Consider the following 21,920-nt stretch of genomic DNA (forward strand, 5'->3'; position numbering starts at 1 on the left):
TCACGCAGTCCCAGGTGAAGGAAAAACGTAATGTAGCATCACTAGCTGATATACGTATTAGTGTACAAAACTAGGTCGATATGGAGTCTTCTTTTTTATATTTGGAATTGACAATACATAAAAAAGAATTGTAGTTGTAAAAAAGTCAAGTCAAGTCAAAGTTTATTTATAAAGCACATTTAAAAACAACCTCGGCTGACCAAAGCACTTTACAGGTTTACAAAACAATCTCTCATACACTTTATATTAAGAACTCAGTAATGATAATAAAAACAGAAACTAATTAAAATGAGCCAAACATTAAATATGTGTGAAAACAGTAATAAAATAAGGGTAAAAACAATAAAAGTGGAATAAAAGATGCAACGGATAAAAGATAAAAAGTAATAAACAAGTAAAACTTTGTGCACATAAAATAATGATCAGTGATGAATGTAATATTGTTTTGGATGGATTTTTTTTTACATTTTGTTCAAATTTCAGATGACCTTCTAAGGGAGCAAACTTACTAAAACGACAATTATTTTCCCTACAAATGTTTAATTACATACAGTACATCTTTGTAAATATCAAGTACCCCCATTAGAGAAGCAATGGTGTCATGCTCCATAGTTATATGAGATATATTTACTTGTATTAAATATTTACTTGAAGTTGGGAAAATAAGTTATGAAAATAAAGATATGAACAGCCATTTTATTTGACTGAAATAGCTTTGAGAATACATACGCTGTGTACATACAATAATAAAATTAAGTTTTCTCAAGCTATTGTCAGATTTGCATTGAGTAAACAGTTAAGGCATAAAGATGACGTCACGTCGTCGGCGTTGCCTGATGACGCCACAGAAATACTGGTACCCGACGACTTCGCCTGCAGTCTTTCCTCCGACTGGTGCTATCATCTAATTGAATTGATTAACCTGCTTAAGAAAGTCTTCGATGTTCTTTGTGCTGTTTTTGAAAGCATGTTTTTGTGGCAGCTGCCTGACGATGTCCTCTATCACATCTTGTCTTATTTGGACCGGAAGACACTCAGTCGTCTCTCTCAGGTGTCCAAAGCCGTTTTTCATGTCGTCAGCCGTGACATAGTATGGAAGAAGATGGCAAAAGACATGCTAAACACCGGAATCACTCCAAATGGAACTGACCTGTAAGATAAGTCTACGCTAGCCTAGCATTAGCACTAGCACTAGCTTGCCGATTGTAAGGGACTTTTATTGTGATGACGGAAGTGGGCTGTGGGTCTTTGATGGCTGTATCTGTGACGTTGAGACGAAGCTGCGTGATAAAGTATACAGTCTGACTGTAATAAGTATACTGTACAACAAAGTGCCTCTCGAGTGTTTTCCGGCCTTCACAATAAAAGCCTTGCATCTTACTCAGACCGCACTAAATGAAACAAGGGTCTCAGAAACTAGCTTACACCCTTCAAGTTTATGTTTCGAACTCCTTGTAGTTGTGTTCCACTTGACCACATTGCTGTGTTAAATATTTTACATCAAGTTGTATCATGTTCTGCATGCAGTATGTGTCAGCTCCAATGATTTCTCTGTGAAAGCGGTATTAATATAATAATGTGGTATTGTTGCAGTTATCCTGACATCTTGCTGAAAGAGAGAGTCAAGCGTTCTCTAAACTGGTGTGCTGGAGTCTGTCGAAGGGATACTCCTCTGAGATGGAAGACAAAGTAAGTCATGTTTTCATAAATGTACATGGTCCAAGTCAAGGATGCTCAAAAGGGTTGGATTTGGAAAATACAATAAAGCAGGGGTCTCAAACTCAATTTACTTGGGGGCCACTGGAGCTAGGGTCTGGGCGAGACTGGGCCGCATCAGGTTTTCCAAAAAAACCAAACAAAACGCATTTATTAAAAACAGAAAAATGAATAAACTTTGCTTTGGTTTCGATTTTCTACAAGAAAAGCTCTGACAAAACATTCCACTGTTCTCAAATATCTTACTTTTTTTCTACACAAAATAAGAAGAAAAATAAATAAACAAATCAAGAATAAAGAAAATAAATCAATCAGTAATAAATAAATAAATATAATAATAACAATAAAATGGCAAATAATAAAACGTTAAGAAACCACATATAATTGGTGGGGAGACAAATGATTTTTTTCAGATTAAAATTGACAAAGATTTATTAGAACCCTGTAGACATGACAAAACACGACTATAGTCACATTTATACTCTTTTTATTTACAACATATTGCGCAACTGCAGGGTCTTGAGACACATGCTAACTCGCAAACTAGAGAGCTAGCGACCTAAACGGTAGCCTTCAAGTTATTTCCTTTCAACTTAAATAGCCAAAAACTTACCACTTCCACACGGATAGGGAGGATAACTATTAACAGTCATTTAACCTTTAACATGAACATGAATCAAACGTAATAATTTTTTCTGGGTACATGATACCATACAGCATCCATATCAAACTTGCGCGGGCCGCACTGACATTAAACTTTCATATCAAGGCGGGGGCCTCAAACTAGTGTCCAGCGGGCCACATTTGGCCCACGGGCCGCGTGTTTGAGACCCCTGCAATAAAGTAACCATTGAAATATTACAAAGGCAGATTAGGAAGAGGTAAAGTCTAACCATATTATATTAATTATTATATGTTCATTATTATGAACATATAAGACAGTATATACATATTAAAAGATTGTTATTATTAGTTATTCTAAGTATAATCATACATCTTGTAGAAATTGCTACTTGACAAATATTTTTGTAATTTTTTTTAGATTGCTGCCGTGGTTACAGCTGGATGGGGACACACTATTTTTGTCTCAGGCGGCGGACATCCGAGCCTACCGTCTGCAGCAGAACTGCAGGAGGATCCAGCGTAAACCTGTTCACGTATACTCTGGCCACCGAGCGGACGTCTGCAGATTTGTTTTGACTGACTCTCACCTGATCAGCGGGGGGAGGTACTGGTGAATTCCCTCTGCCAAGAAGGTTATTTGACTCGTTATGAGTTATTAGTAGTAATGGTATGACATGCTATGACTCTTCTAAAGGGGAGTAGTTATGACTCCAACCAATGAAATACAAGTACAAGTATGTGTCTATAATAGTCATGCACTCAGACGACGCATTTTTGTCTCTTTTAGTGACGGGAAGATTGTGGTCCACAGTAGGAGGAGTCACACATCAATGCAGCTATCAGGTCATAATCAGGAAATCAACTGTATTGACTCAAAAGATGGACTCATCGTCACTGGATCCAGAGATCAAACCACCCAGGTCATTATGCCTTTTTTCTGTTTCCGACGCGTATGCGATCAACCGTTACGGTACGTTCTTGGAAACCTGCTTACAAGGGGATGTAATGTTTGGCGAGACACACAAGCACCGGACTTGTTTGCCAAAACAACAGGCTTTTACTGTACATTTGAATGATCTCACAAAAGGCACAATAATCCCAAACATGAGCCACTATTAGGTTTTTTATATAAAGGTGACTATAGGGTGGTTATTTCATGTCCTCAGGGCTCTAATTAGCTTAAAACACCTATTCAGGAGGCCTGTGGTAACTCTGAAAATATTCCATTTATAAATCAGGAATCCTACTTTGCACAAATGCACTTATTGTGGTCGGGTCTGGAACCAATTAACCGCGATAAATGAGGGATTTATAATGTGTATTTATAATTTGTTGGCAGCAGGTGAAATTGAAATTCATTCATTCATTCATTTTCTACCGCTTTTCCTCACGAGGGTCGCGGGGGGTGCTGGAGCCTATCCCAGCTGTCTTTGGGCGTAAGGCGGGGTACACCCTGGACTGGTGGCCAGCCAATCACAGGGCGCATATAGACAAACAACCATTCACACTCACATTCATACCTATGGACAATTTGGAGTCGCCAATTAACCTAGCATGTTTTTGGAATGTGGGAGGAAACCGGAGTACCCGGAGAAAACCCACGCATGCACGGGGAGAACATGCAAACTCCACACAGAGATGCCCGAGGGTGGGATTGAACCCTGGTCTCCTAGCTGTGAGGTCTGGAAATTAAAATTCCATTTTTTTAATTGTTTATGTTTGGTCTTTTCTTGTTTGATGGTTTCATCCTGGATATTGGGGAAAACCGCCAACAGGATGGTCGTGGTTCTATCGAGTGGCTGTGATGTAGCGTAATTGCAACCTGTAAAATGACTTGTAATGGAAGTCACTGATGTACTGTTAGCAAAATACTCTATGTGCACACATTCTGCCAAGAAGATTGTATGGGAACTTTGCAAAGCCAATAACAATCGTTAGCTTTTGTGCCGTCATGCGTGTTGATTAGCGTGTGAAGGCCTTGGAGGCCTCCTGTTTTGCTTCTAGTACATAACCGTGACAAAATGAGCACGTTTTGAGTGCACCTCAACTTGAAATTTTGACTACATTGTCAGGTTGAAACGTGTTATGTACTTTGACCATGCTTTGCTAAGACTGTCATTCTTTCTGCAGATCTGGTCACTGGCGTCTTGCAGCCCAAGAGACGTAATTCCCTTGTATGACAGAGTCTGGTCTGTAGCAATTAATCCTGCACTCAGGTAAGACTTGCTCACTTGCACAAAATGTTTAGTTACACCTATTTTACTACCTAGCTTGGCCAAACTCCAAACTGCACACAGAGATGGCCGAGGGTGCAATCGAACTTGGGTCTGGGAATCGAACCACTGTTTTACATGAAAACAACAATTAATTTACAAGTACAACACCTTGGGCTTGTTATAATTGTCATATTTGGAACTGAAGAATGTGTGTTCGTTAAACTTTCCCTACAATGAGTAACCTTCTGCACGCTACACGCCTCCATGGCTCTCCTGTTATGGTTTTTCCAGATCGCTTCCTGCCACCTTGTGGCCGTTTTGTATCCTAAAGGTATCCTAAAGGTATTCTAAGTGAAATCCATCATTGTGCTATTCCGTCATCAACTCTTTTAGCCTCGTATCAACACGTTGTTGGGAGCGGGTGTTTGGTTTCATGAAAATGTACAACTACTTTTTTGATATCGAATGAGTGGAAAATACTCATCTGGATTGACTTTGAAATGGAGTTGGCCAGTCTAGTCTAGACCTTGGAGCAGCTCCGGGAGATGGGAGATCATGAATCCTCCAATTTGCTGCTTGAATAGCAGACGAGACCTTAGGACACCTTAGCCCAGGGGTCTCAAACTCAATTTACTTGGGGGCCACTGGAGCTCGGGTCTGGGTGAGACTGGGCCGCATCAGGTTTTCCAAAAAAAAAAAAATGCATTTATTAAAAACAAAACATTTTAAAAACTTCGCTTTGGCTCCAATTTTCTACAATAAAAGCTCTGATAAAACATTCCACTGTTCTCAAATATCTTACTTTTTATTTTTCTACACAAAATGAGATGAAAAATAAATAAACAAATCAAGAATAAAGAAAATCAATCAATCAGTAATAAATAAATATAATAATAATAATAAAATGGCAAATAATAAAAAGTTAAGAAAGCACATATAGTTGGTGGGTAGAGAAATTATTTCTTTCAGATTAAAATGAACAAAGCATTATTAGAGCCCTGTAGACATGACAAAACACGACTATAGTCACATTTATACTCTTTTTATTTACAACATATTGCGCAACTGCAGGGTCTTGAGACACATGCTAACTCGCAAACTAGAGAGCTAGCGACCTATACGGTAGCCTTCAAGTTATTTCCTTTCAACTTAAATAGCCAAAAACTTACCACTTCCACACGGATAGGGAGGATAACTATTAACAGTTATTTAACCTTTAACATGAACATGAATCAAACGTAATAATTTTTTCTGGGTACATGATACCATACAGCATCCATATCAAACTTGCGCGGGCCGCACTAACATTAAACTTTCATATCAAAACGGTGCTTCCCTTGAAGCGGTAAAGCGTTTGTCTCCTTGGACTCAGCGCTTCATTTTAAAAGGTATTATTAGCAAGATATTTCATCATGAGCTGTCACTGTTCTGAATTTGATGCCTTCAAAATGAGTTGGAGGTATGATATAGACCTGCCGACGTGTATGCCTTTCACCTACACGCCATGCATTTGGATTCTTCCATACGCTCCAGCGCTGTCCTGCCAGCCAGAGATGCCGGGGCCTATCCCAGCCCGCGGTGTCTGCACCTTGTGTGACGTGTACCCCCATAAACAGGCTGTGATTGGTCGGCTCGTAGTGCATAAACGACTTGTTTAGAGGGCGGACAGCCCCGCTTGACGGGCGCCTTCTCCAAGCCACTGCCTGGATTAGTCACAGCTGCAATAACACTCCCCTTGTCTCTTTCATTGCCATTGTTCACTCGCTACCAAGGATGTTAACAAGCTAAATAGTGGATAGCTGTAGTTGATGTCGTCTAGGGATGTCCAAAGTGTGGTCTCGGGGCCATTTGCAGATCAAAATTGTTGGTGCTTGGTGACAGCATGGCAACATTCCAGTCGAACTGATTTCATTTCTCAGCCAGCGTAGTTTGAATTTTCCGTATTTGAAGTTCAATGGAAAAAAAAATCCTCTCGAGTATCTAACACACCACGCCACTCCTTATTTTTTCCCGAACATTGACTTTATATTAATGCTGCTGTTCTTCACACCACCTGTATGTTGTTCTTTGGAATTAGCCATGATGGTGGAGGTGGTGTGGATCTCCTTTTGCATTTCCTACAAAAGTGTTCACGCGCGGCAATCCGTACACTCCACCAACCATGTACACAAGTACAACGTTCCTCCCACTGCTTGTTTGCTCCTTTTTTCCAGTGCATAGGAAGGTTATTGTAACTGAGTCGAAAAGCCGAGGCAGGTGCAGGACGGTCGCCCCCATCTTTGACGCGATGCTCCTTGTTGTTTTCTCATTCGGAATCCTTTTTCCACACGCCTCATCGTGGCTCACAAAGCTACTTTTTAAACCACTTTTAAACCTTTTTATTGGGACATTACATGACACAGTAGCAGTACTAGCAAAGACTTGTGTCAACAATGAAAGGGCAAGACCATGTCAACAGCAACATATAGACATATAGATGGGCACACAAGGATGGCAAGAAATAAGGAAGTTGCAGAAAATTCCAGATTAGAGCTGGATTTTCATTGTGTAGTCTGATTCCTTAGCTTTTGTCCGTAGTCGACTAACCATCCAATGTCGTTCACTAATAGGGACCTCAAGACTCACATAAAGACTCATAAATAACATGGTAGGTGAGGGCGAGCAACAACTTGGCGTGGCATAGTAGACATAATGAAGAGGTCCATAGCAAAAAAAAAACGGGCCCCAACTCTAATTAGGCCCCGTTTCTTAGTGTTTTGTCTGAATGAAATGAAACTTTGGTCATAACTAGTTTATTATATTCAAAACATCACATCAAAACACTAGGGTCTTTGGCCTTTTTTTCCTTAGTTCTGCAGCATATATTCTAGATCAGGGGTCTCAAACATACGGCCCGTGGGCCACTAGTTTGAGGCCCCCGCCTTGATATGAAAGTTTAATGTTAGTGCGGCCCGCGCAAGTTTGATATGGATGCTGTATGGTATCATGTACCCAGAAAAAATGATTACGTTTGATTCATGTTCATGTTAAAGGTTAAATAACTGTTAATAGTTATCCTCCCTATCCGTGTGGAAGTGGTAAGTTTTTGGCTATTTAAGTTTAAAGGAAATAACTAGAAGGCTACCGTTTAGGTCGCTAGCTCTCTAGTTTGCGAGTTAGCATGTGTCTCAAGACCCTGCAGCTGCGTAAATAAAAAGAGTATAAATGTGACTATAGTCGTGTTTTGTCATGTCTACAGGGCTCTAATAATGCTGTGTTCATTTTAATCTGAAAAAAATCATTTGTCTACCCACCAACTATATGTGGTTTCTTAAGTTTTGCCGTTTTATTATTATTATTATTATATTTATTTATTACAGATTGATTTTCTTTATTCTTGATTTGTTTATTTATTTTTCTTCTTATTTTGTGCAGAAAAATAAAAATGAAGATATTTGAGAACAGTGGAATGTTTTATCAGAGCTTTTATTGTAGAAAATCGGAACCAAAGCACTGAAAAAGTTTGTATATTTTTCTGTTTTTAATAATGCGTTTTTTGGTTTTTTTTGGGAAAACCTGATGCGGCCCAGCCTCGCCCAGACCCTAGCTCCAGTGGCCCCCAGGTAAATTGAGTTTGAGACCCCTGCGTTAGAGTAAACCTCCAGTATCGCTCGGGTTCTCCCTGGTTCTCGCTCATCCGAAAGCGGCCATCGTGTGCAACGACTCCTCCTCGCCACCGGGCCACCTGATCAAAGCCCCCGAGGACATTTGTTTGTTGGTGTGGCTTTGACGCTCTCCCATGTCGAGGAGCCAAAATCCAATTATGTGGGCACATTATTCCATGCCACATTCTTGCCAAACAAGGCGGGATCCTGATTTGGATGTCGGGTGGGTCTGGTGTGGGGTGCACGCAACACTGACCATTAGTGCAGGAAAAAGAAGGCAGTGAAGGGAGAAGCTACCCTGAAGAGAGGTGAGAACAAGGAGGGGGATAGGATTGTTTTGTCTAGAATTCCTCAAGCACAACTACAAAGATCTTCCAGGGGCCAAAAGTGCTTTTGAACATTTTAAAAGAAGAAAATGATTGTTGGATAAACCGTCAGCTATTCGCCACTTTCTCACCATCGCCAGGGGGGATGGCCTTTGACCTTTAGTATCAAAGTACAGACTGATGCCACGGCCACCACCCAGCCAGCCCGGGCCTGCCCTCCGTGAACGCTCCCCCACCCTCGGCAATACCGGCCGCCGAGCTCACACACTCCAATTTCACCCCCACTGCTCCGCCCCACTCGACCTGGAGGAAAATCCTGAATTTCACGTCTTTCTCATCGCTCAGGAGTCAAGAATTCAATTAGTTAAAAAAAGAGAAGAAAAGAGCCAGGCTGCAACAATGCCATAAGGGAGCAGAATGTGCGTTCCCACCAGCTAAATAGCGCCGCCCTCCCTGGGACCCAAAGGATGCACACTGCAGGAGGCCAGAATAATCACAGCTCAGTCCGAACCCCCTCATTACACATCCACACGCCACCTCACCTTGCATTCCTGACACACATGCGCCCCTTCCCCATGAAACACTACTGTACTTGGAGCTTTGCTCTTCGGGTCTGTGGGACTGGTCTCCAGGCAGACGGTAGAAAGTTCACTCGGATTGCAGGAGAACTAAACAAAATACCAAATACGTGTCTTCCAAATGTCTTCCAAACTTCCACAACCACAACAAACATGCCCTCATGGTCTTCCCCAGCCATCCTAGTCAATGTATCAATGCCGTAGCTCCATCCATCAACGTCATCCATCCACTTCCCAGTTTCTTGGAGGGATAGTGAGGCAGCAAGGGTAGATAGGAACCTCGCCATTCCATCTTTATTTACCTGAGGGGGGCTGGAGTACAGCCGTGTACCTTCTCATGTTTCATTTTCCGTACATGTGCTTCAGTCAGTGATGGAAGTGTAGCGTTAGCGCTGTCACCATGGGACTTGGGCTCTTCTTGGGCTCTTCTTGGGCTCTTCTTGGGCTCTTCTTGGGCTCTTCTTGGGCTCTTCTTGGGCTCTTCTTGGGCTCTTCTTGAGCGCTTCTTGGTCTCTTGGTCTCTTCTTGGGCTCATCTTGGGCTCATCTTGGGCTCTTCTTGGGCTCTTCTTGGACTCTTCTTGGACTCTTCTTGGACTCTTCTTGGACTCTTCTTGGGCTCTTCTTGGGCTCTTCATGGGCTCTTCTTGGACTCTTCTTGGACTCTTCTTGGGCTCTTCATGGGCTCTTCTTGGGCTCTTCTTGGGCTCTTCTTGGGCTCTTCTTGGGCTCTTCTTGGGCTCTTCTTGGGCTCATCTTGGGCTCTTCTTGGGCTCTTCTTGGGCTCATCTTGGGCTCTTCTTGGGCTCTTCTTGGGCTCTTCTTGGGCTCTTCTTGGGCTCTTGTTGGGCTCTTGTTGGGCTCATCTTGGGCTCATCTTGGGCTCGTCTTGGGCTCGTCTTGGGCTCGTCTTTGGCTCGTCTTTGGCTCGTCTTGGGTTCTTCTTGGGCTCTTCTTGGGCTCATCTTTGGCTCGTCTTGGGCTCTTCTTGGGCTCTTCTTGGTCTCGTCAGCTTTTACACACAGCCAGAAGTTGGCACTTTGGATTGTCCGATTCTCTGCGGGACAATATATAGTTTATAGTAGAACATTCCTTGACTTCTTCACTCATTTCATTCTAAAATATTGGAGTGTTGTTCATGTGTCACATTGAAATGGAATATTTCCCCAAGTCGTATTTCTTCTTCTTTGTGGAGAGGAATTATTGGGGGGCAGGTTTGTGGGTTTTTTAAATGTTTTTTCATGGTTGAAGAAAATGTTGTTTGGAGCAAAGGGGAGGGAGTACTTTTTACAATTGTATCGTTATCAGTCCAACCATCCATTTTCTATCGTGCTCGTCTCTGGATTCCTGGCCTGGCTGGAGGTTTTTCCATTGTTTGTTACCGGCGAGGACCAGTATCAAATCCACCCAAGTTAGTCAGGTGTATCGGACACAGTGTCTTGGAAGAGTACCTCGTTACAGACCTCATACGTACAAGACATCAAGTCAGGGTTTGGGATGAGATTCCAACTACATCGGCACTTTGAGTCCCAGTCAGGTCTGCATTGGTTTGTGGCTCAGTTAATAAAACGGCGTTTGTCCAGGCCTATATTTCCTTATTGGAGTTTTCTTTCAAGTAATGTTCAAATATCATCTCATTTCCTGAGTTGAGGTTATCAAATCTGATTCACCTGTAAAATACATTTTAGTTCTAAAAGCCAAATATTCGGTACCTAGGTTTTTGTGAGTACTGATCTGCAGTTTCTACAGCGGCCGATCAACTCAAGCTTCTTAGAGTAACGATAGAGTCTTTAGAGTACCTAGAAGAAATACTGAAATGCAGCGATATCCGTGCGGTGGGATCAGCGGATTAGACTAATGAGCGTCACTCCCACACTATACCGACGAGCAGAAAGCTTTGTGATCACTGAAGCTTTCTGGTCTTGATTCAAATGTCCATGTCATGCTCCTCCAGTCCTGAACAACACATGGAGGTCCCCTTTCACTGGACCACTGACTCACTAACCCACTAAGACGCACGCATATCAGCAGATTATACTTGGAAATGTACTTCATTACTTTTACAAAGTTGATGTTTGCATATCTGTTACAACTTTCCTAAAACTAAACGGAGAATGGACCTAAAGAGTTTGATGCTGTCTACAATATTTGGGGGCGTTATTGGAGGGGCAATAAAGTCGTTGCATTCGTTATTTCAATGATCATATGAACTTTTTGGGTGCTAAATGAGTTTGTTTCTGCCATTAGTGCGTGTCTCGTGCATATGGTGTTGATGCTATGAGTCCGTTCCAGCCGGCTGAACACAACTGAGGGGCCAGTTGAGGAATGTCCTGGTGACCTTACACAGGAGACACAAACAGAAGCCAAAAGGGCCACAGGGGGTGGGGATGGAACAACAGGGTCTGGGGTGGGCGTATGTGGAGTGTGTCCATGCAGAGCAGCGTGGGAGACAGCCAAAGTGCACGTTTATGTCCGTACGTGTTTGCCGATTCATGTTTGGATTTGATTGGGACAAAAAGCATTGAAGTTGAGGTATAAGGTGTGTGTGTAGATGGCTAGAAGGAATGCTATTAAATGACTATGTTAGCCTCTTGATGTCTCCACGGCCTTTTACGACCAAGCCGGGGTTTTTTGCCACCTTCAAGGTGTGATGTATGTCATTGGAAGGCTTAGTTCATTTAGACGTCAATGATGTACGCCATCCCAGCATGCATTGAACGTGTTTACGTCATAAGCTAGCTTAGTCAGGGCTCGACAATAACGATGTACCGATGGCCCGGGGCGAGTAAATCCAATCAGTGATATTCCCATGGGGCAAGTGTACTTTGGCATGCCATACTGCCAAGAGTTTATTTAAAAGCGGTTCTTGTTGGGTGTTGGTAAAACACGGACTGCGTAATTCCGGTGGTAATTTGCAAACCGATCCTTGCAAATCTTGAATCGCTTATTTAGACGGCGGTCCACGTTTTACCCAAGCCCGTTCTTGTTCGCAATCAACAAATCAGCGATGGTTTGACTAGGAAAACATCTATCATGGCGTCCCTGCCAACATGGTCTAATTCAGGGGTCTCAAACACGCGGCCCTAGTTTGAGGCCCCCACCTTGATATAAAAGTTGAATGTTAGTGCGGCCCGCACAAGTTTGATATGGATGCTGTATGGCAGGGGTCTCAAACTCAATTTACTTGGGGGCCACTAGAGCTCGGGTCTGGGTGAGACCGGGCCGCATCAGGTTTTCCAAAAAAAAACACAAAAAAACGCATTTATTAAAAACAAAAAAATTAAAAAAACTTTGCTTTGGTTCCAATTTTCTACAAGAAAAGCTCTGATAAAACATTCCACTGTTCTCAAATATGTTACTTTTTATTTTTCTACACAAAATAAGATGAAAAATAAATAAACAAATCAAGAATAAAGAAAACCAATCAATCAGTAATAAATAAATAAATATAATAATAATAATAAAACGGCAAATAATAAAAACTTAAGAAACCACATATAGTTGGTGGGTAGACAACTTTTTTTCAGATTAAAATGAACAAAGCATTCAAGTGGTCTCAAACATGCGGCCCGCGGGCCAAATGTGGCCTGCAGGACACTAGTTTGAGGCCCCCGCCTTGATAATAAAGTTTAATGTTAGTGCGGCCCGCGCAAATTTGATATGGATGCTGTATGGTATCATGTACCCAGAAAAAATGATTACGTTTGATTCATGTTCATGTTAAAGGTTAAATAACTGTTAATAGTTATCCTCCCTATCCGTGTGGAAGTGGTAAGTTTTTGGCTATTTAAGTTTAAAGGAAATAACTAGAAGGCTACCGTTTAGGTCGCTAGCTCTCTAGTTTGCGAGTTAGCATGTGTCTCAAGACCCTGCAGTTGCGCAATATGTTGTAAATAAAAAGAGTATAAATGTGACTATAGTCGTGTTTTGTCATGTCTACAGGGCTCTAATAATGCTTTGTTCATTTTAATCTGAAAAAAATAATTTGTCTACCCACCAACTATATGTGCTTTCTTAACTTTTTATTATTATTATTATATTTATTTATTCATTACTGATTGATTTTCTTTATTCTTGATTTGTTTATTTATTTTTCATCTTATTTTGTGCAGAAAAATAAAAAGTAAGATATTTGAGAACAGTGGAATGTTTTATCAGAGCTTTTATTGTAGAAAATCGGAACGAAAGCACTGAAAAAGTTTGTATATTTTTCTGTTTTAAATAAATGTTTTTTTTTTTTTTTTTTGGAAAACCTGATGCGGCCCAGCCTTGCCCAGACCCTAGCTCCAGTGGCCCCCAGGTAAATTGAATTTGAGACCCCTGCCTTAAGGATTCCCAATGGGCAAGTCATTTTTGTTTTTAATGTAGAGTCCTGTTAGTACGTATCACAGACCGGTGACAGCCACTCTTCATCATGACTGACGCTTTAACTAGCAAGTGAAATTGAAAAGACAGATATGCTGCTTGATTGGTGGACGTTTGCTTCGGAGTCAGAAATCGTAACGGAGCATTGGAAAACCGGGACTGTGTCAGCGTTATGCCAAAATAATGCGAGAATAATGGAGTAAGGAAGCCGTGGACTAGACTTAGCCATAGACTTTGACTTGTAGAAACAACTTTGGAACTCCTGATCCTAACTTTACTAAAAACCTGTGTAATGGATTCCATTTTTGGAGGATCGGAAATTGGATTAGGTAAGAACTCCAGCTGTGAAGTCATTGTGTCTCATTTTGTAGGCACATGTTTTTCCAAAATCTATTAGCAAACATGGATGGAGGCAATTGCTTTGCTGGGGCAAAAGCAGCAAGAGAAAGAAGATAGTCAAACATGAAAACAAAAGTCATGTTTTCAGTGTATTCAAACTCCTGTTGCTCCTGTGTCAGTATACGTCTACTCCAAATACCTAGCCCAAAAGTCCAGAATTAGGTGTGAGGTGTGTGCGAACGTACCTCTATGTACTTGGGAGTGAGTGTTGTGGGGGTTGACTTGCACTCTGCGGCCATTTTCTACCCCTATGACTGATATGACTGATATAAAAGCATCAGGCATATTTAGAAAGCAGATGAAAGCACCTTTTCCAAAGTGGATACACATCAGGCACAAAGCCCGGGGTCAAGCGCAACAAATTAACAAGCCTGTTCCCTATGGAGGTGATTGGATGGGGGGGTGGGGGTCTCACAACCAAATGCCTCCACACAGTGGGGATGTGAGCATTCATGTGTGATTGTCCTCGGTCAGTCGGACATTTTTGTGTACGCGTTATGTCTAAGATGTTGTCATTTGAACAGAAGTCATTTATTTGATTGGATGCTGAGCACGACCGTAAACGGCAACAGATGGCACGTCACTATGCTTCTTATTTTGGAACGACCATTTCAATACATTCAATTGTTGACACAACATAGACGCACACACACACACACATAAATAATGAAATGCACTCCTAATTTAAAGTCAGTGAGGCAGCGTTAATCTAGTCAAAGTGCAGAACTGCTGGGGGCTGCTGGGTTGTCTTTGCTAACGCTTAGTGCAGGGGTCTCAAACTCAATTTACCTGGAGGCCACCGGAGCTAGGTTCTGGGTGAAGCCGGGCCGCATCAGGTTTAAAAAAAAAACCCCAAAACGCATTTATTAAAAACTGGGGAAAAAAATCAATAAAAAAACAATCTTCAATGCTTTTGCTTCTGCTATACCCTATACTTTTTCAGTACTTTGGTTCCGGTTTTCCACACCAAAATATCTGATAAAACATTCCACTGTTCTCAAATATCTTTTTTATTTTTCTATACACAAAATAAGATTAAAAAATAAATAAATAAATAAACAAATTAAGAATAAAGACAATAAATCAGTCAATCAGTAATAAATAAGTAAAATAATAATAAAACAGCAAATAAGAAAAACGTAAGAAACCACATACAGTTGGTAGAGAAATGATTTTTTTCAGATTGAAATGTACAGTATGAACAGTTATTTAACCTTTAACATGAACATGAATGAAACTTAATAATTGTACCCAATTAGCAAGTTAGCATCGTACTCAGTTCCATCTGGGAGCAGCGTGGTAACTTTAACAACATGTTTGATGAGATGCTTGCACTGAACAAACACTTCATGTACCGGCATGCAGTAGGAAAGATATTATTATTATCATATGCCAACATCGTCCATGTACACTTCTAGCAACTGATCAGGATTGAAGAACCACCATGGGAAAACTTCAAGAAGGTTTGTTGTGTGCAGAGGGTGACATGGAAGAGGACAGGAAAAGTTAGCAAATTCTGCTTTTGTTGCGGCTTACCGCAAACAGGGATGGCGCTACCAAAAATGTGAGCAACCATCGTCACATTTGTACCCGGAAACAGAAGATCCATGGGGACAAAATTGACTAGCGATGCCAGGGATTATAGCCTCTTGGTATGGTATACCAGTGGTATGCTTTGACTTGAAATAAACGTATGAATAAACATAAGGATTTTTGCATGTACGTAATTAAGGGACATTTTGTTCACTGACACAGAAAGCAAACACTCCATGGTGGTAAAAGGTATGAAAAAACAGACTTCTAAAAAATGTAAATGGTACAAAACAGGCACTATGTACACTGACATGAAAAAGTCTTTGCCCCCTTCCTGATGGTTGTCACAGTTAAATGTTTCAGATCCATCCATTCATGATGGTTGTCACAGTTAAAGGTTTCATATCGTCAAACATTAGTCAATGACAACACAACTAAACACAAATTACAGTTTTTAAATGAAGCTTTTTTAATTAAGGGAGAAAAAAATTCAAACCTACTCGGCCCTGAATGAAAAAGGTTATAAAGCCATTTGTAAAGCTTTGGGACTCCAGCAAACCACAGTGAGAGCCATTAGCCACAAAGGGCAAAAACAGGGAACAATGGTGAACTTCCAAGGGAATCAGCCTGCATGGCAGAGTTTCAAGATGAAAACCACAGCTGAACAAAAAGACCACTAAGGCGGGTCTCAGTTTGGCCAGAAAACATCTTGATGATACCCGAGAACTTTGGGGAAATACTCCTTCGTCTTTAAGTTGAAGTTTGTGGAAGGTGTGTGTCCTAACATCCGGTGTTAAAGTAATGCTGCATTTTAGGAAAAGAATATCATAGCAAAGTAAAATATGGTGGCGGTAGTATGCTGGTCTGAGGCGGTGTTGCTGCTTCACGACCTGGAAGGCTTGCTGTGATAAATGGAACCATGAATTCTGCTGTCTACCAAAGAACCCTGAAGGAGAATGCCCGGCCTTCTGTTGGTGACCTCAAGCTAGGGGGGCTGTACTATTTAACTGGGACTTGACAGACACCAGTAAAATAAGATGATAGGATGAGTAACAAGTGAAATATTGATACTTCTGATACCAGATCAATGTGCTCTGAAATCGATTCTCAAAACATAATATTGATACTTGTGAGATTTCGGTCATTTGAGGTCAGGAACACAGCGGAAAGTAACAAAAACATTGAGATCTTTTTCCAAATGATTGGTGGGAACTACTTTTTCCTCCGCCTGTTAAAACGACGGCCGATCGGAAATGGAGCCATCCACACAAAACCAAGTCAAATATGGCAGCACCATAGCCCTGGTGGAATACGGCATCGGGGCGGCGGACGGAAGAACGCTAACCAGAAAACATGCTAACCGATGTCTTGTATTTTTATGCTATTTGCTAGTTTTAAAATGTACATGAGGTGTATTTCCATGGGTATCGCCAATACCGAATCAGTGGTCGTCGACGGCAGTCATCTGATTGAGTGCTTGCTTGCTAACTGATAGCGCCAACGACGTTCTTATTGTCCCACAGCAGGTATTGACGATCGCCATGGATTCCGTTCGTGTAGCTCCAGCTCCAAGATGCCAGCTGATGAGATGACACAAACGTCAACGTGAAATTAGCGTGCGAGGCACAGATTGGTCGTCCAAAGGAGGATATTCCATGATGTGCGTGTGTATTTAGGGGGGGGTCACCTGCCCCACATTTAGCGAGAGAGGCCCTGACCTTAGCAGCTATAATATCAGTGCAAGCTGTGACCCTGATCATGCTTGTGCGCTTGTTGAAATGGCGCAGGAGAAAGGGGACATAAAGGCTCGGCCATTCTTTCATTGTGACCCCCCCCCCAGACACACCGTCCACTGAGGGGTGAGTAATGTGAGTAATGGAGAGTAATAGGATCCAGATAGTGATTGTGACCATAACCCTATTGTATCCTATGTCAACGGGGTCACAGGTCACTCACCATGCGTACTGGTCCCGTCCCCACCCGACCCATTTGGGCCCTAAATGAGTTTACCCAACACTAATTACCAGGGCCCGCCAGTGGGCCGTGCTGCCTAACGGGCCTGACAGCTGCCTCTTTGCCACACTCGGCTGTTTAGACAAGTCCACTTTCAAATCGCAACGCCAGAACAAAACCCCCTGACAATGAAAACAATGAAAGGCTCCGTATTTTAAAAGGCAGAACGTGCGTGAGCAGGCCGCCGCCATTCGTGAAGGATTGTTTAACTTTATTGATAACGCATGCGGCACAGCACCGCGCTGTTGGCTCCATCGCGCCACCAGTCCGTACCGGTTCAGTCCGTACCGTCATGTGAAAGGGAACGACTTCCAGACACGCAAATGTATTCAGTAATGGTTAATTTCTTCAATTATCCGGCGTCAAAAGTGAATTCCCACCAACTGGGATTTGTAAATGGAATATTTTTGTTGGTATAGCATAGAAAATCTGTTTACGACCTTCTAAATCCAGTTTCCAACATTAGAAGCCCCCAGGCATGAAAGAACAGGTTACACTGGTATTACCCAATACCCCTCTACCTGCCCACACGCACACGCAAAACTTTAAATTATTATTATTTATTCTAAATTATTTAAATTATTTGTACAAATTACAGTTAGGGTTAGGGTTAGGGTACGCATTGTTCATATTTGGGTTTAGTTTTATATTTAGTTTTTGCCCTTTGTGGCTAATGGCTCTCACTGTGGTTTGCTGGAGTCCCAAAGCTTTACAAAAGGCTTTATAACCCTATATATATATATATATATATATATATATATATATATCCATCCATCCATCTACCCATCTATTAATCTAATCTAATCTAAGGTCTTTTTGTTCAGCTGTGGTTTTCATCTTGAAACTTAAAGACCAAAGAGTATTTTCACAAAGTTCTCGGGTATCATCAAGATGTTTTCTGGCCAAACTGAGACACGCCTTTGTGGTCATTTTGTTCAGCTGTGGTCTTCATCTTGAAACTCTGCCATGCAGGCTGATTTCCTTGGAAGTTGTTGCGGGGTCTTTTGTGACCTCTTGGATGAGTCATCGCTGGACTCTTGGGGTCATTTTGGTTGGCCGTGCACTCTTGGGAAAGTTCACAATTGTTCCCTGTTTTTGCCCTTTGTGGCTAATGGCTCTCACTGTGGTTTGCTGGAGTCCCAAGGCTTTACAAATGGCTTTATAACTTTTTTTCATTCAGGGCCGAGTAGGTTTGGATTTTTTTCTCCTTTATAAAAAAAAAAAAAGCTTCATTTAAAAACTGTAATTTGTGTTCAGTTGTGTTGTCATTGAATAATGTTTGACGATGTTTGACTATCTATCTATCTAAAAGCACCCGCGTGTTGCTGTAAATGTGTTCCGGTGGCGTGGACAGGAAGTGACATCAGGGGTTTCAGGGTTGAGTTTTAGCCTGGAGTGGGTTATGGCCGGAACAGTAGCTCATGCTCGGGATTATTGTACCTGTATAATTTAAACCTGTAATAAAAGCCTGTTGTTCTGGCAATCGAGCCTGATGCTTGTGTGTCACAGTAACATTACTGACACCTAGTGAACAGTGTACAACACTACATACCATCACAACTTATATTGGTATTTTGGCCATAAATGGAGCATTTAAGGTAATGTTTGTCATGATTATTATTGATCATTATTTCTTGTGTGTGTTTGTGCAGCTCCTTCGTAACCGGCACTGCATGCTGTGAGAACTCCACCCCTCTTCGCGTCTGGGATGTTGAACGGTAAGCTGAGGACTTTGACTTTGTCAGTTATGACACTGCGGCGTTATGGTTTAGCACCGCACTGCTAGCCAGCATGTGTACCTGCTACCACCCAACTCTGACATTAAAACAGTAGAAACGACAACAGTGGAGAGGAAAGGCATCGGAATGAGGTCGGCAAGAAGTAGTCAAATGGTGTGATGTAGGACTAAGGTACTGCCAGAGGTACCTGTACTCTACAAAGGCAGTAATCCCTCCTTCATCACAGTTAAGAGGTTCCAGACCCGACTGGGATAAGCCAGTTTCCACAAAGTACGATTCCTTATTTACAAATGGAGTTTATTTTTTTATTGTGCTACATTAACATTACTGACACCTAGTGACCAGTTTAGAATACTTCACATCATCACAATGTCTTCGATTCGCCTTTGTTCGTATTGTTGTTCTTGTGGCCATTTGTATTATAGAAAATCTTCATTTGGGCAAGGAATACACACCGTGATTAAATATGCATCTTTTTGGATGGGAATAGGTGAAATTTGAAGCGTGGAATGGCGAGGGAATACTGTACCTCAAAGCGTAGGCAGGGATTCCAAACACATCAAAACTGCTTTGGAAATAGACAGGACCAGGAAGGCCATGTGTACCCAAACGGGAGACTTCGACCCGCGAAAGAATGCCCAACTGTGGCTCACGCTAGCCGACAAACTAGCCTGTATCGTCTACCGAGTAGACCAGGGGTCTCAAACACGCGGCCTGCGGGCCCGCAGGACACTAGTTTGAGGCCCCCGCCTTTATATGAAAGTTTAATGTTAGTGCGGCCCGCGCAAGTTTGATATGGATGCTATATGGTATCATGTACCCAGGAAAAATTATTACGTTTGATTCATGTTCATGTTAATGGTTAAATAACTGTTAATAGTTATCCTCCCTATCCGTGTGGAAGTGGTAAGTTTTTGGCTATTTAAGTTGAAAGGAAATAACTTGAAGGCTACCGTTTAGGTCGCTAGCTCTCTAGTTTGCGAGTTAGCATGTGTCTCAAGACCCTGCAGTTGCGCAATATGTTGTAAATAAAAAGAGTATAAATGTGACTACAGTCGTGTTTTGTCATGTCTACAGTAAGATATTTGAGAACAGTGGAATGTTTTATCAGAGCTTTTATTGTAGAAAATCGAAACCAAAGTGAAGTTTATTCATTTTTCTGTTTTTAATAAATGCGTTTTTTTTTTTTGGTTTTTTTTTGGAAAACCTGATGCGGCCCAGTCTAACCCAGACCCTAGCTCCAGTGGCCCCCAGGTAAATTGAGTTTGAGACCCCTGGAGTAGACTTTTCCAGTCCTTCACTTTTATGTGAGGACTGAAACACCCAAACGCCTCTACTGGTGAATACACAAACTGCACCACCACGAATAAGATCTCCCATGGCACTACAATCCATTTAAGCAAAAAAAAAAAAGACTATCTTTCGCTTGAAACGAGTGAGAACATCAGTGCAAAAGCCAGTGACTACCTGAGGAAGTAGTTTCAAATGAAGGATGTTGGAAAATTCCTGTGTGTGAAAGGGAAGGCTTAAGAGGAATCCCTGACAATGCTCCTGTAATTCCAAGCTTTACCTGCTCAAATGAAAAGCAACAATACGCGGCTTCCTGTTCTCATCCACATCTGAGGAGGCGTGTCAGACACGGTGGTGGACAGCAGATCTCCACGCCTGCGGTGGCTGGCTTCAACTGAGACATGAGGATGCATACTATTTGAGTAGTGGCGGTATATTTACAATGATAATATGTTTGGAGGGGCGGCGCGGCGGTCGAGTGGTTAGCGTGCAGCCAGGAGACCAGGGTTCAATTCCAGCCTCGGCCATCTCTGTGTGGAGTTTGCATGTTCTCCCCGTGCATGCGTGGGTTTTTTCCGGGTACTCCGGTTTCCTCCCACATTCCAAAAACATGCTAGGTTAATTGGCCACTCCAAATTGTCCATAGGAATGAATGTGAGTGTGAATGGTTGTTTGTCTATATGTGCCCTGGGATTGGCTGGCCACCAGTCCAGGGTGTACCCCGCCTCTCGACCAAAGACAGCTGGGATAGGCTCCAGCACCCCGGTAGAAAGCGGTAGAAAATGAATGAATGTCTGCGTATTGAAGTGGAAATAATGGAGTCTATCACCATTCCGTCTCCCCATCACCTCGTCGGTGGCATCACAGCAGTGCCACGTTTCACCTCGTCGTCCCTGGTGGCTTAACATGGAAAGCATTCCAGACCATCACTCCCCAGAACCCCGTGTTTCTCCAGAAAGGGGGCTCCCTTTTTACAATCCCATGGCTTGGCTGCAGGATTCCTTGCATTCCAAACCCTGAAGAACCCGGGCTCAAATGTCTTGTCGCCTGGGAAGGCCTGTTGCACGATTTGCGATAGCGTTCACACGTGTGTTTGACATTTTGCTGCTCCCGCCTGTAGCGCTACGCATCTGCAGGAACGCTTGTCGCATGGCGCTGGGTGAACTGGGTGGGCACGCAACGGGTCGGGAAGCTCTCCTCTGTTTGTTTTAGCGAGTAAAAACCTCAGCAGGCGTTCTATTCTCTAGCTGTCAGACCAGTTTTGACAGCCTTGTTTCCCTGTACCTCCCCGCGCTTCTGGAGCTCAGCCTCCACATAGCCTCCAACCACTTGGCTCACAAAACACACAGACAGTGCTTTTATTTAGCTTTGTCAATTCATTAATGATTCTTTTCACAAGCTGTGTGTGTGTGTGTGCGTGCGCGTGTGTGTGGCCCCTAATGCCCACCTGACTCCTGCGGTGAAACGAGACAAGCTTA

The 21,920-nt window shown here is 42.3% G+C and overlaps 1 protein-coding gene across 2 annotated transcripts in view; it reads left to right on the forward strand.

The window, feature by feature from the left end:
• The first annotated feature begins 838 nt into the window (after positions 1 to 838).
• The window catches only part of fbxw4 (F-box and WD repeat domain containing 4), a 31,524-nt gene continuing 10,442 nt past the window's right edge, over positions 839 to 21,920 (forward strand). For both annotated transcript variants that reach the window (XM_058076918.1, XM_058076919.1), the window contains exons 1-6: positions 839 to 1,152; positions 1,594 to 1,689; positions 2,759 to 2,944; positions 3,128 to 3,260; positions 4,471 to 4,556; positions 19,066 to 19,131. In XM_058076918.1, the coding sequence (XP_057932901.1) occupies positions 968 to 1,152; positions 1,594 to 1,689; positions 2,759 to 2,944; positions 3,128 to 3,260; positions 4,471 to 4,556; positions 19,066 to 19,131 (752 nt within the window). In that variant the 5' untranslated portion in view covers positions 839 to 967. The remainder of the gene's footprint in view (positions 1,153 to 1,593; positions 1,690 to 2,758; positions 2,945 to 3,127; positions 3,261 to 4,470; positions 4,557 to 19,065; positions 19,132 to 21,920) is intronic.

The sequence above is a fragment of the Doryrhamphus excisus genome, chromosome 7 (genome assembly GCF_030265055.1).
Source record: "Doryrhamphus excisus isolate RoL2022-K1 chromosome 7, RoL_Dexc_1.0, whole genome shotgun sequence".
Lineage (NCBI taxonomy): Eukaryota > Metazoa > Chordata > Actinopteri > Syngnathiformes > Syngnathidae > Doryrhamphus > Doryrhamphus excisus.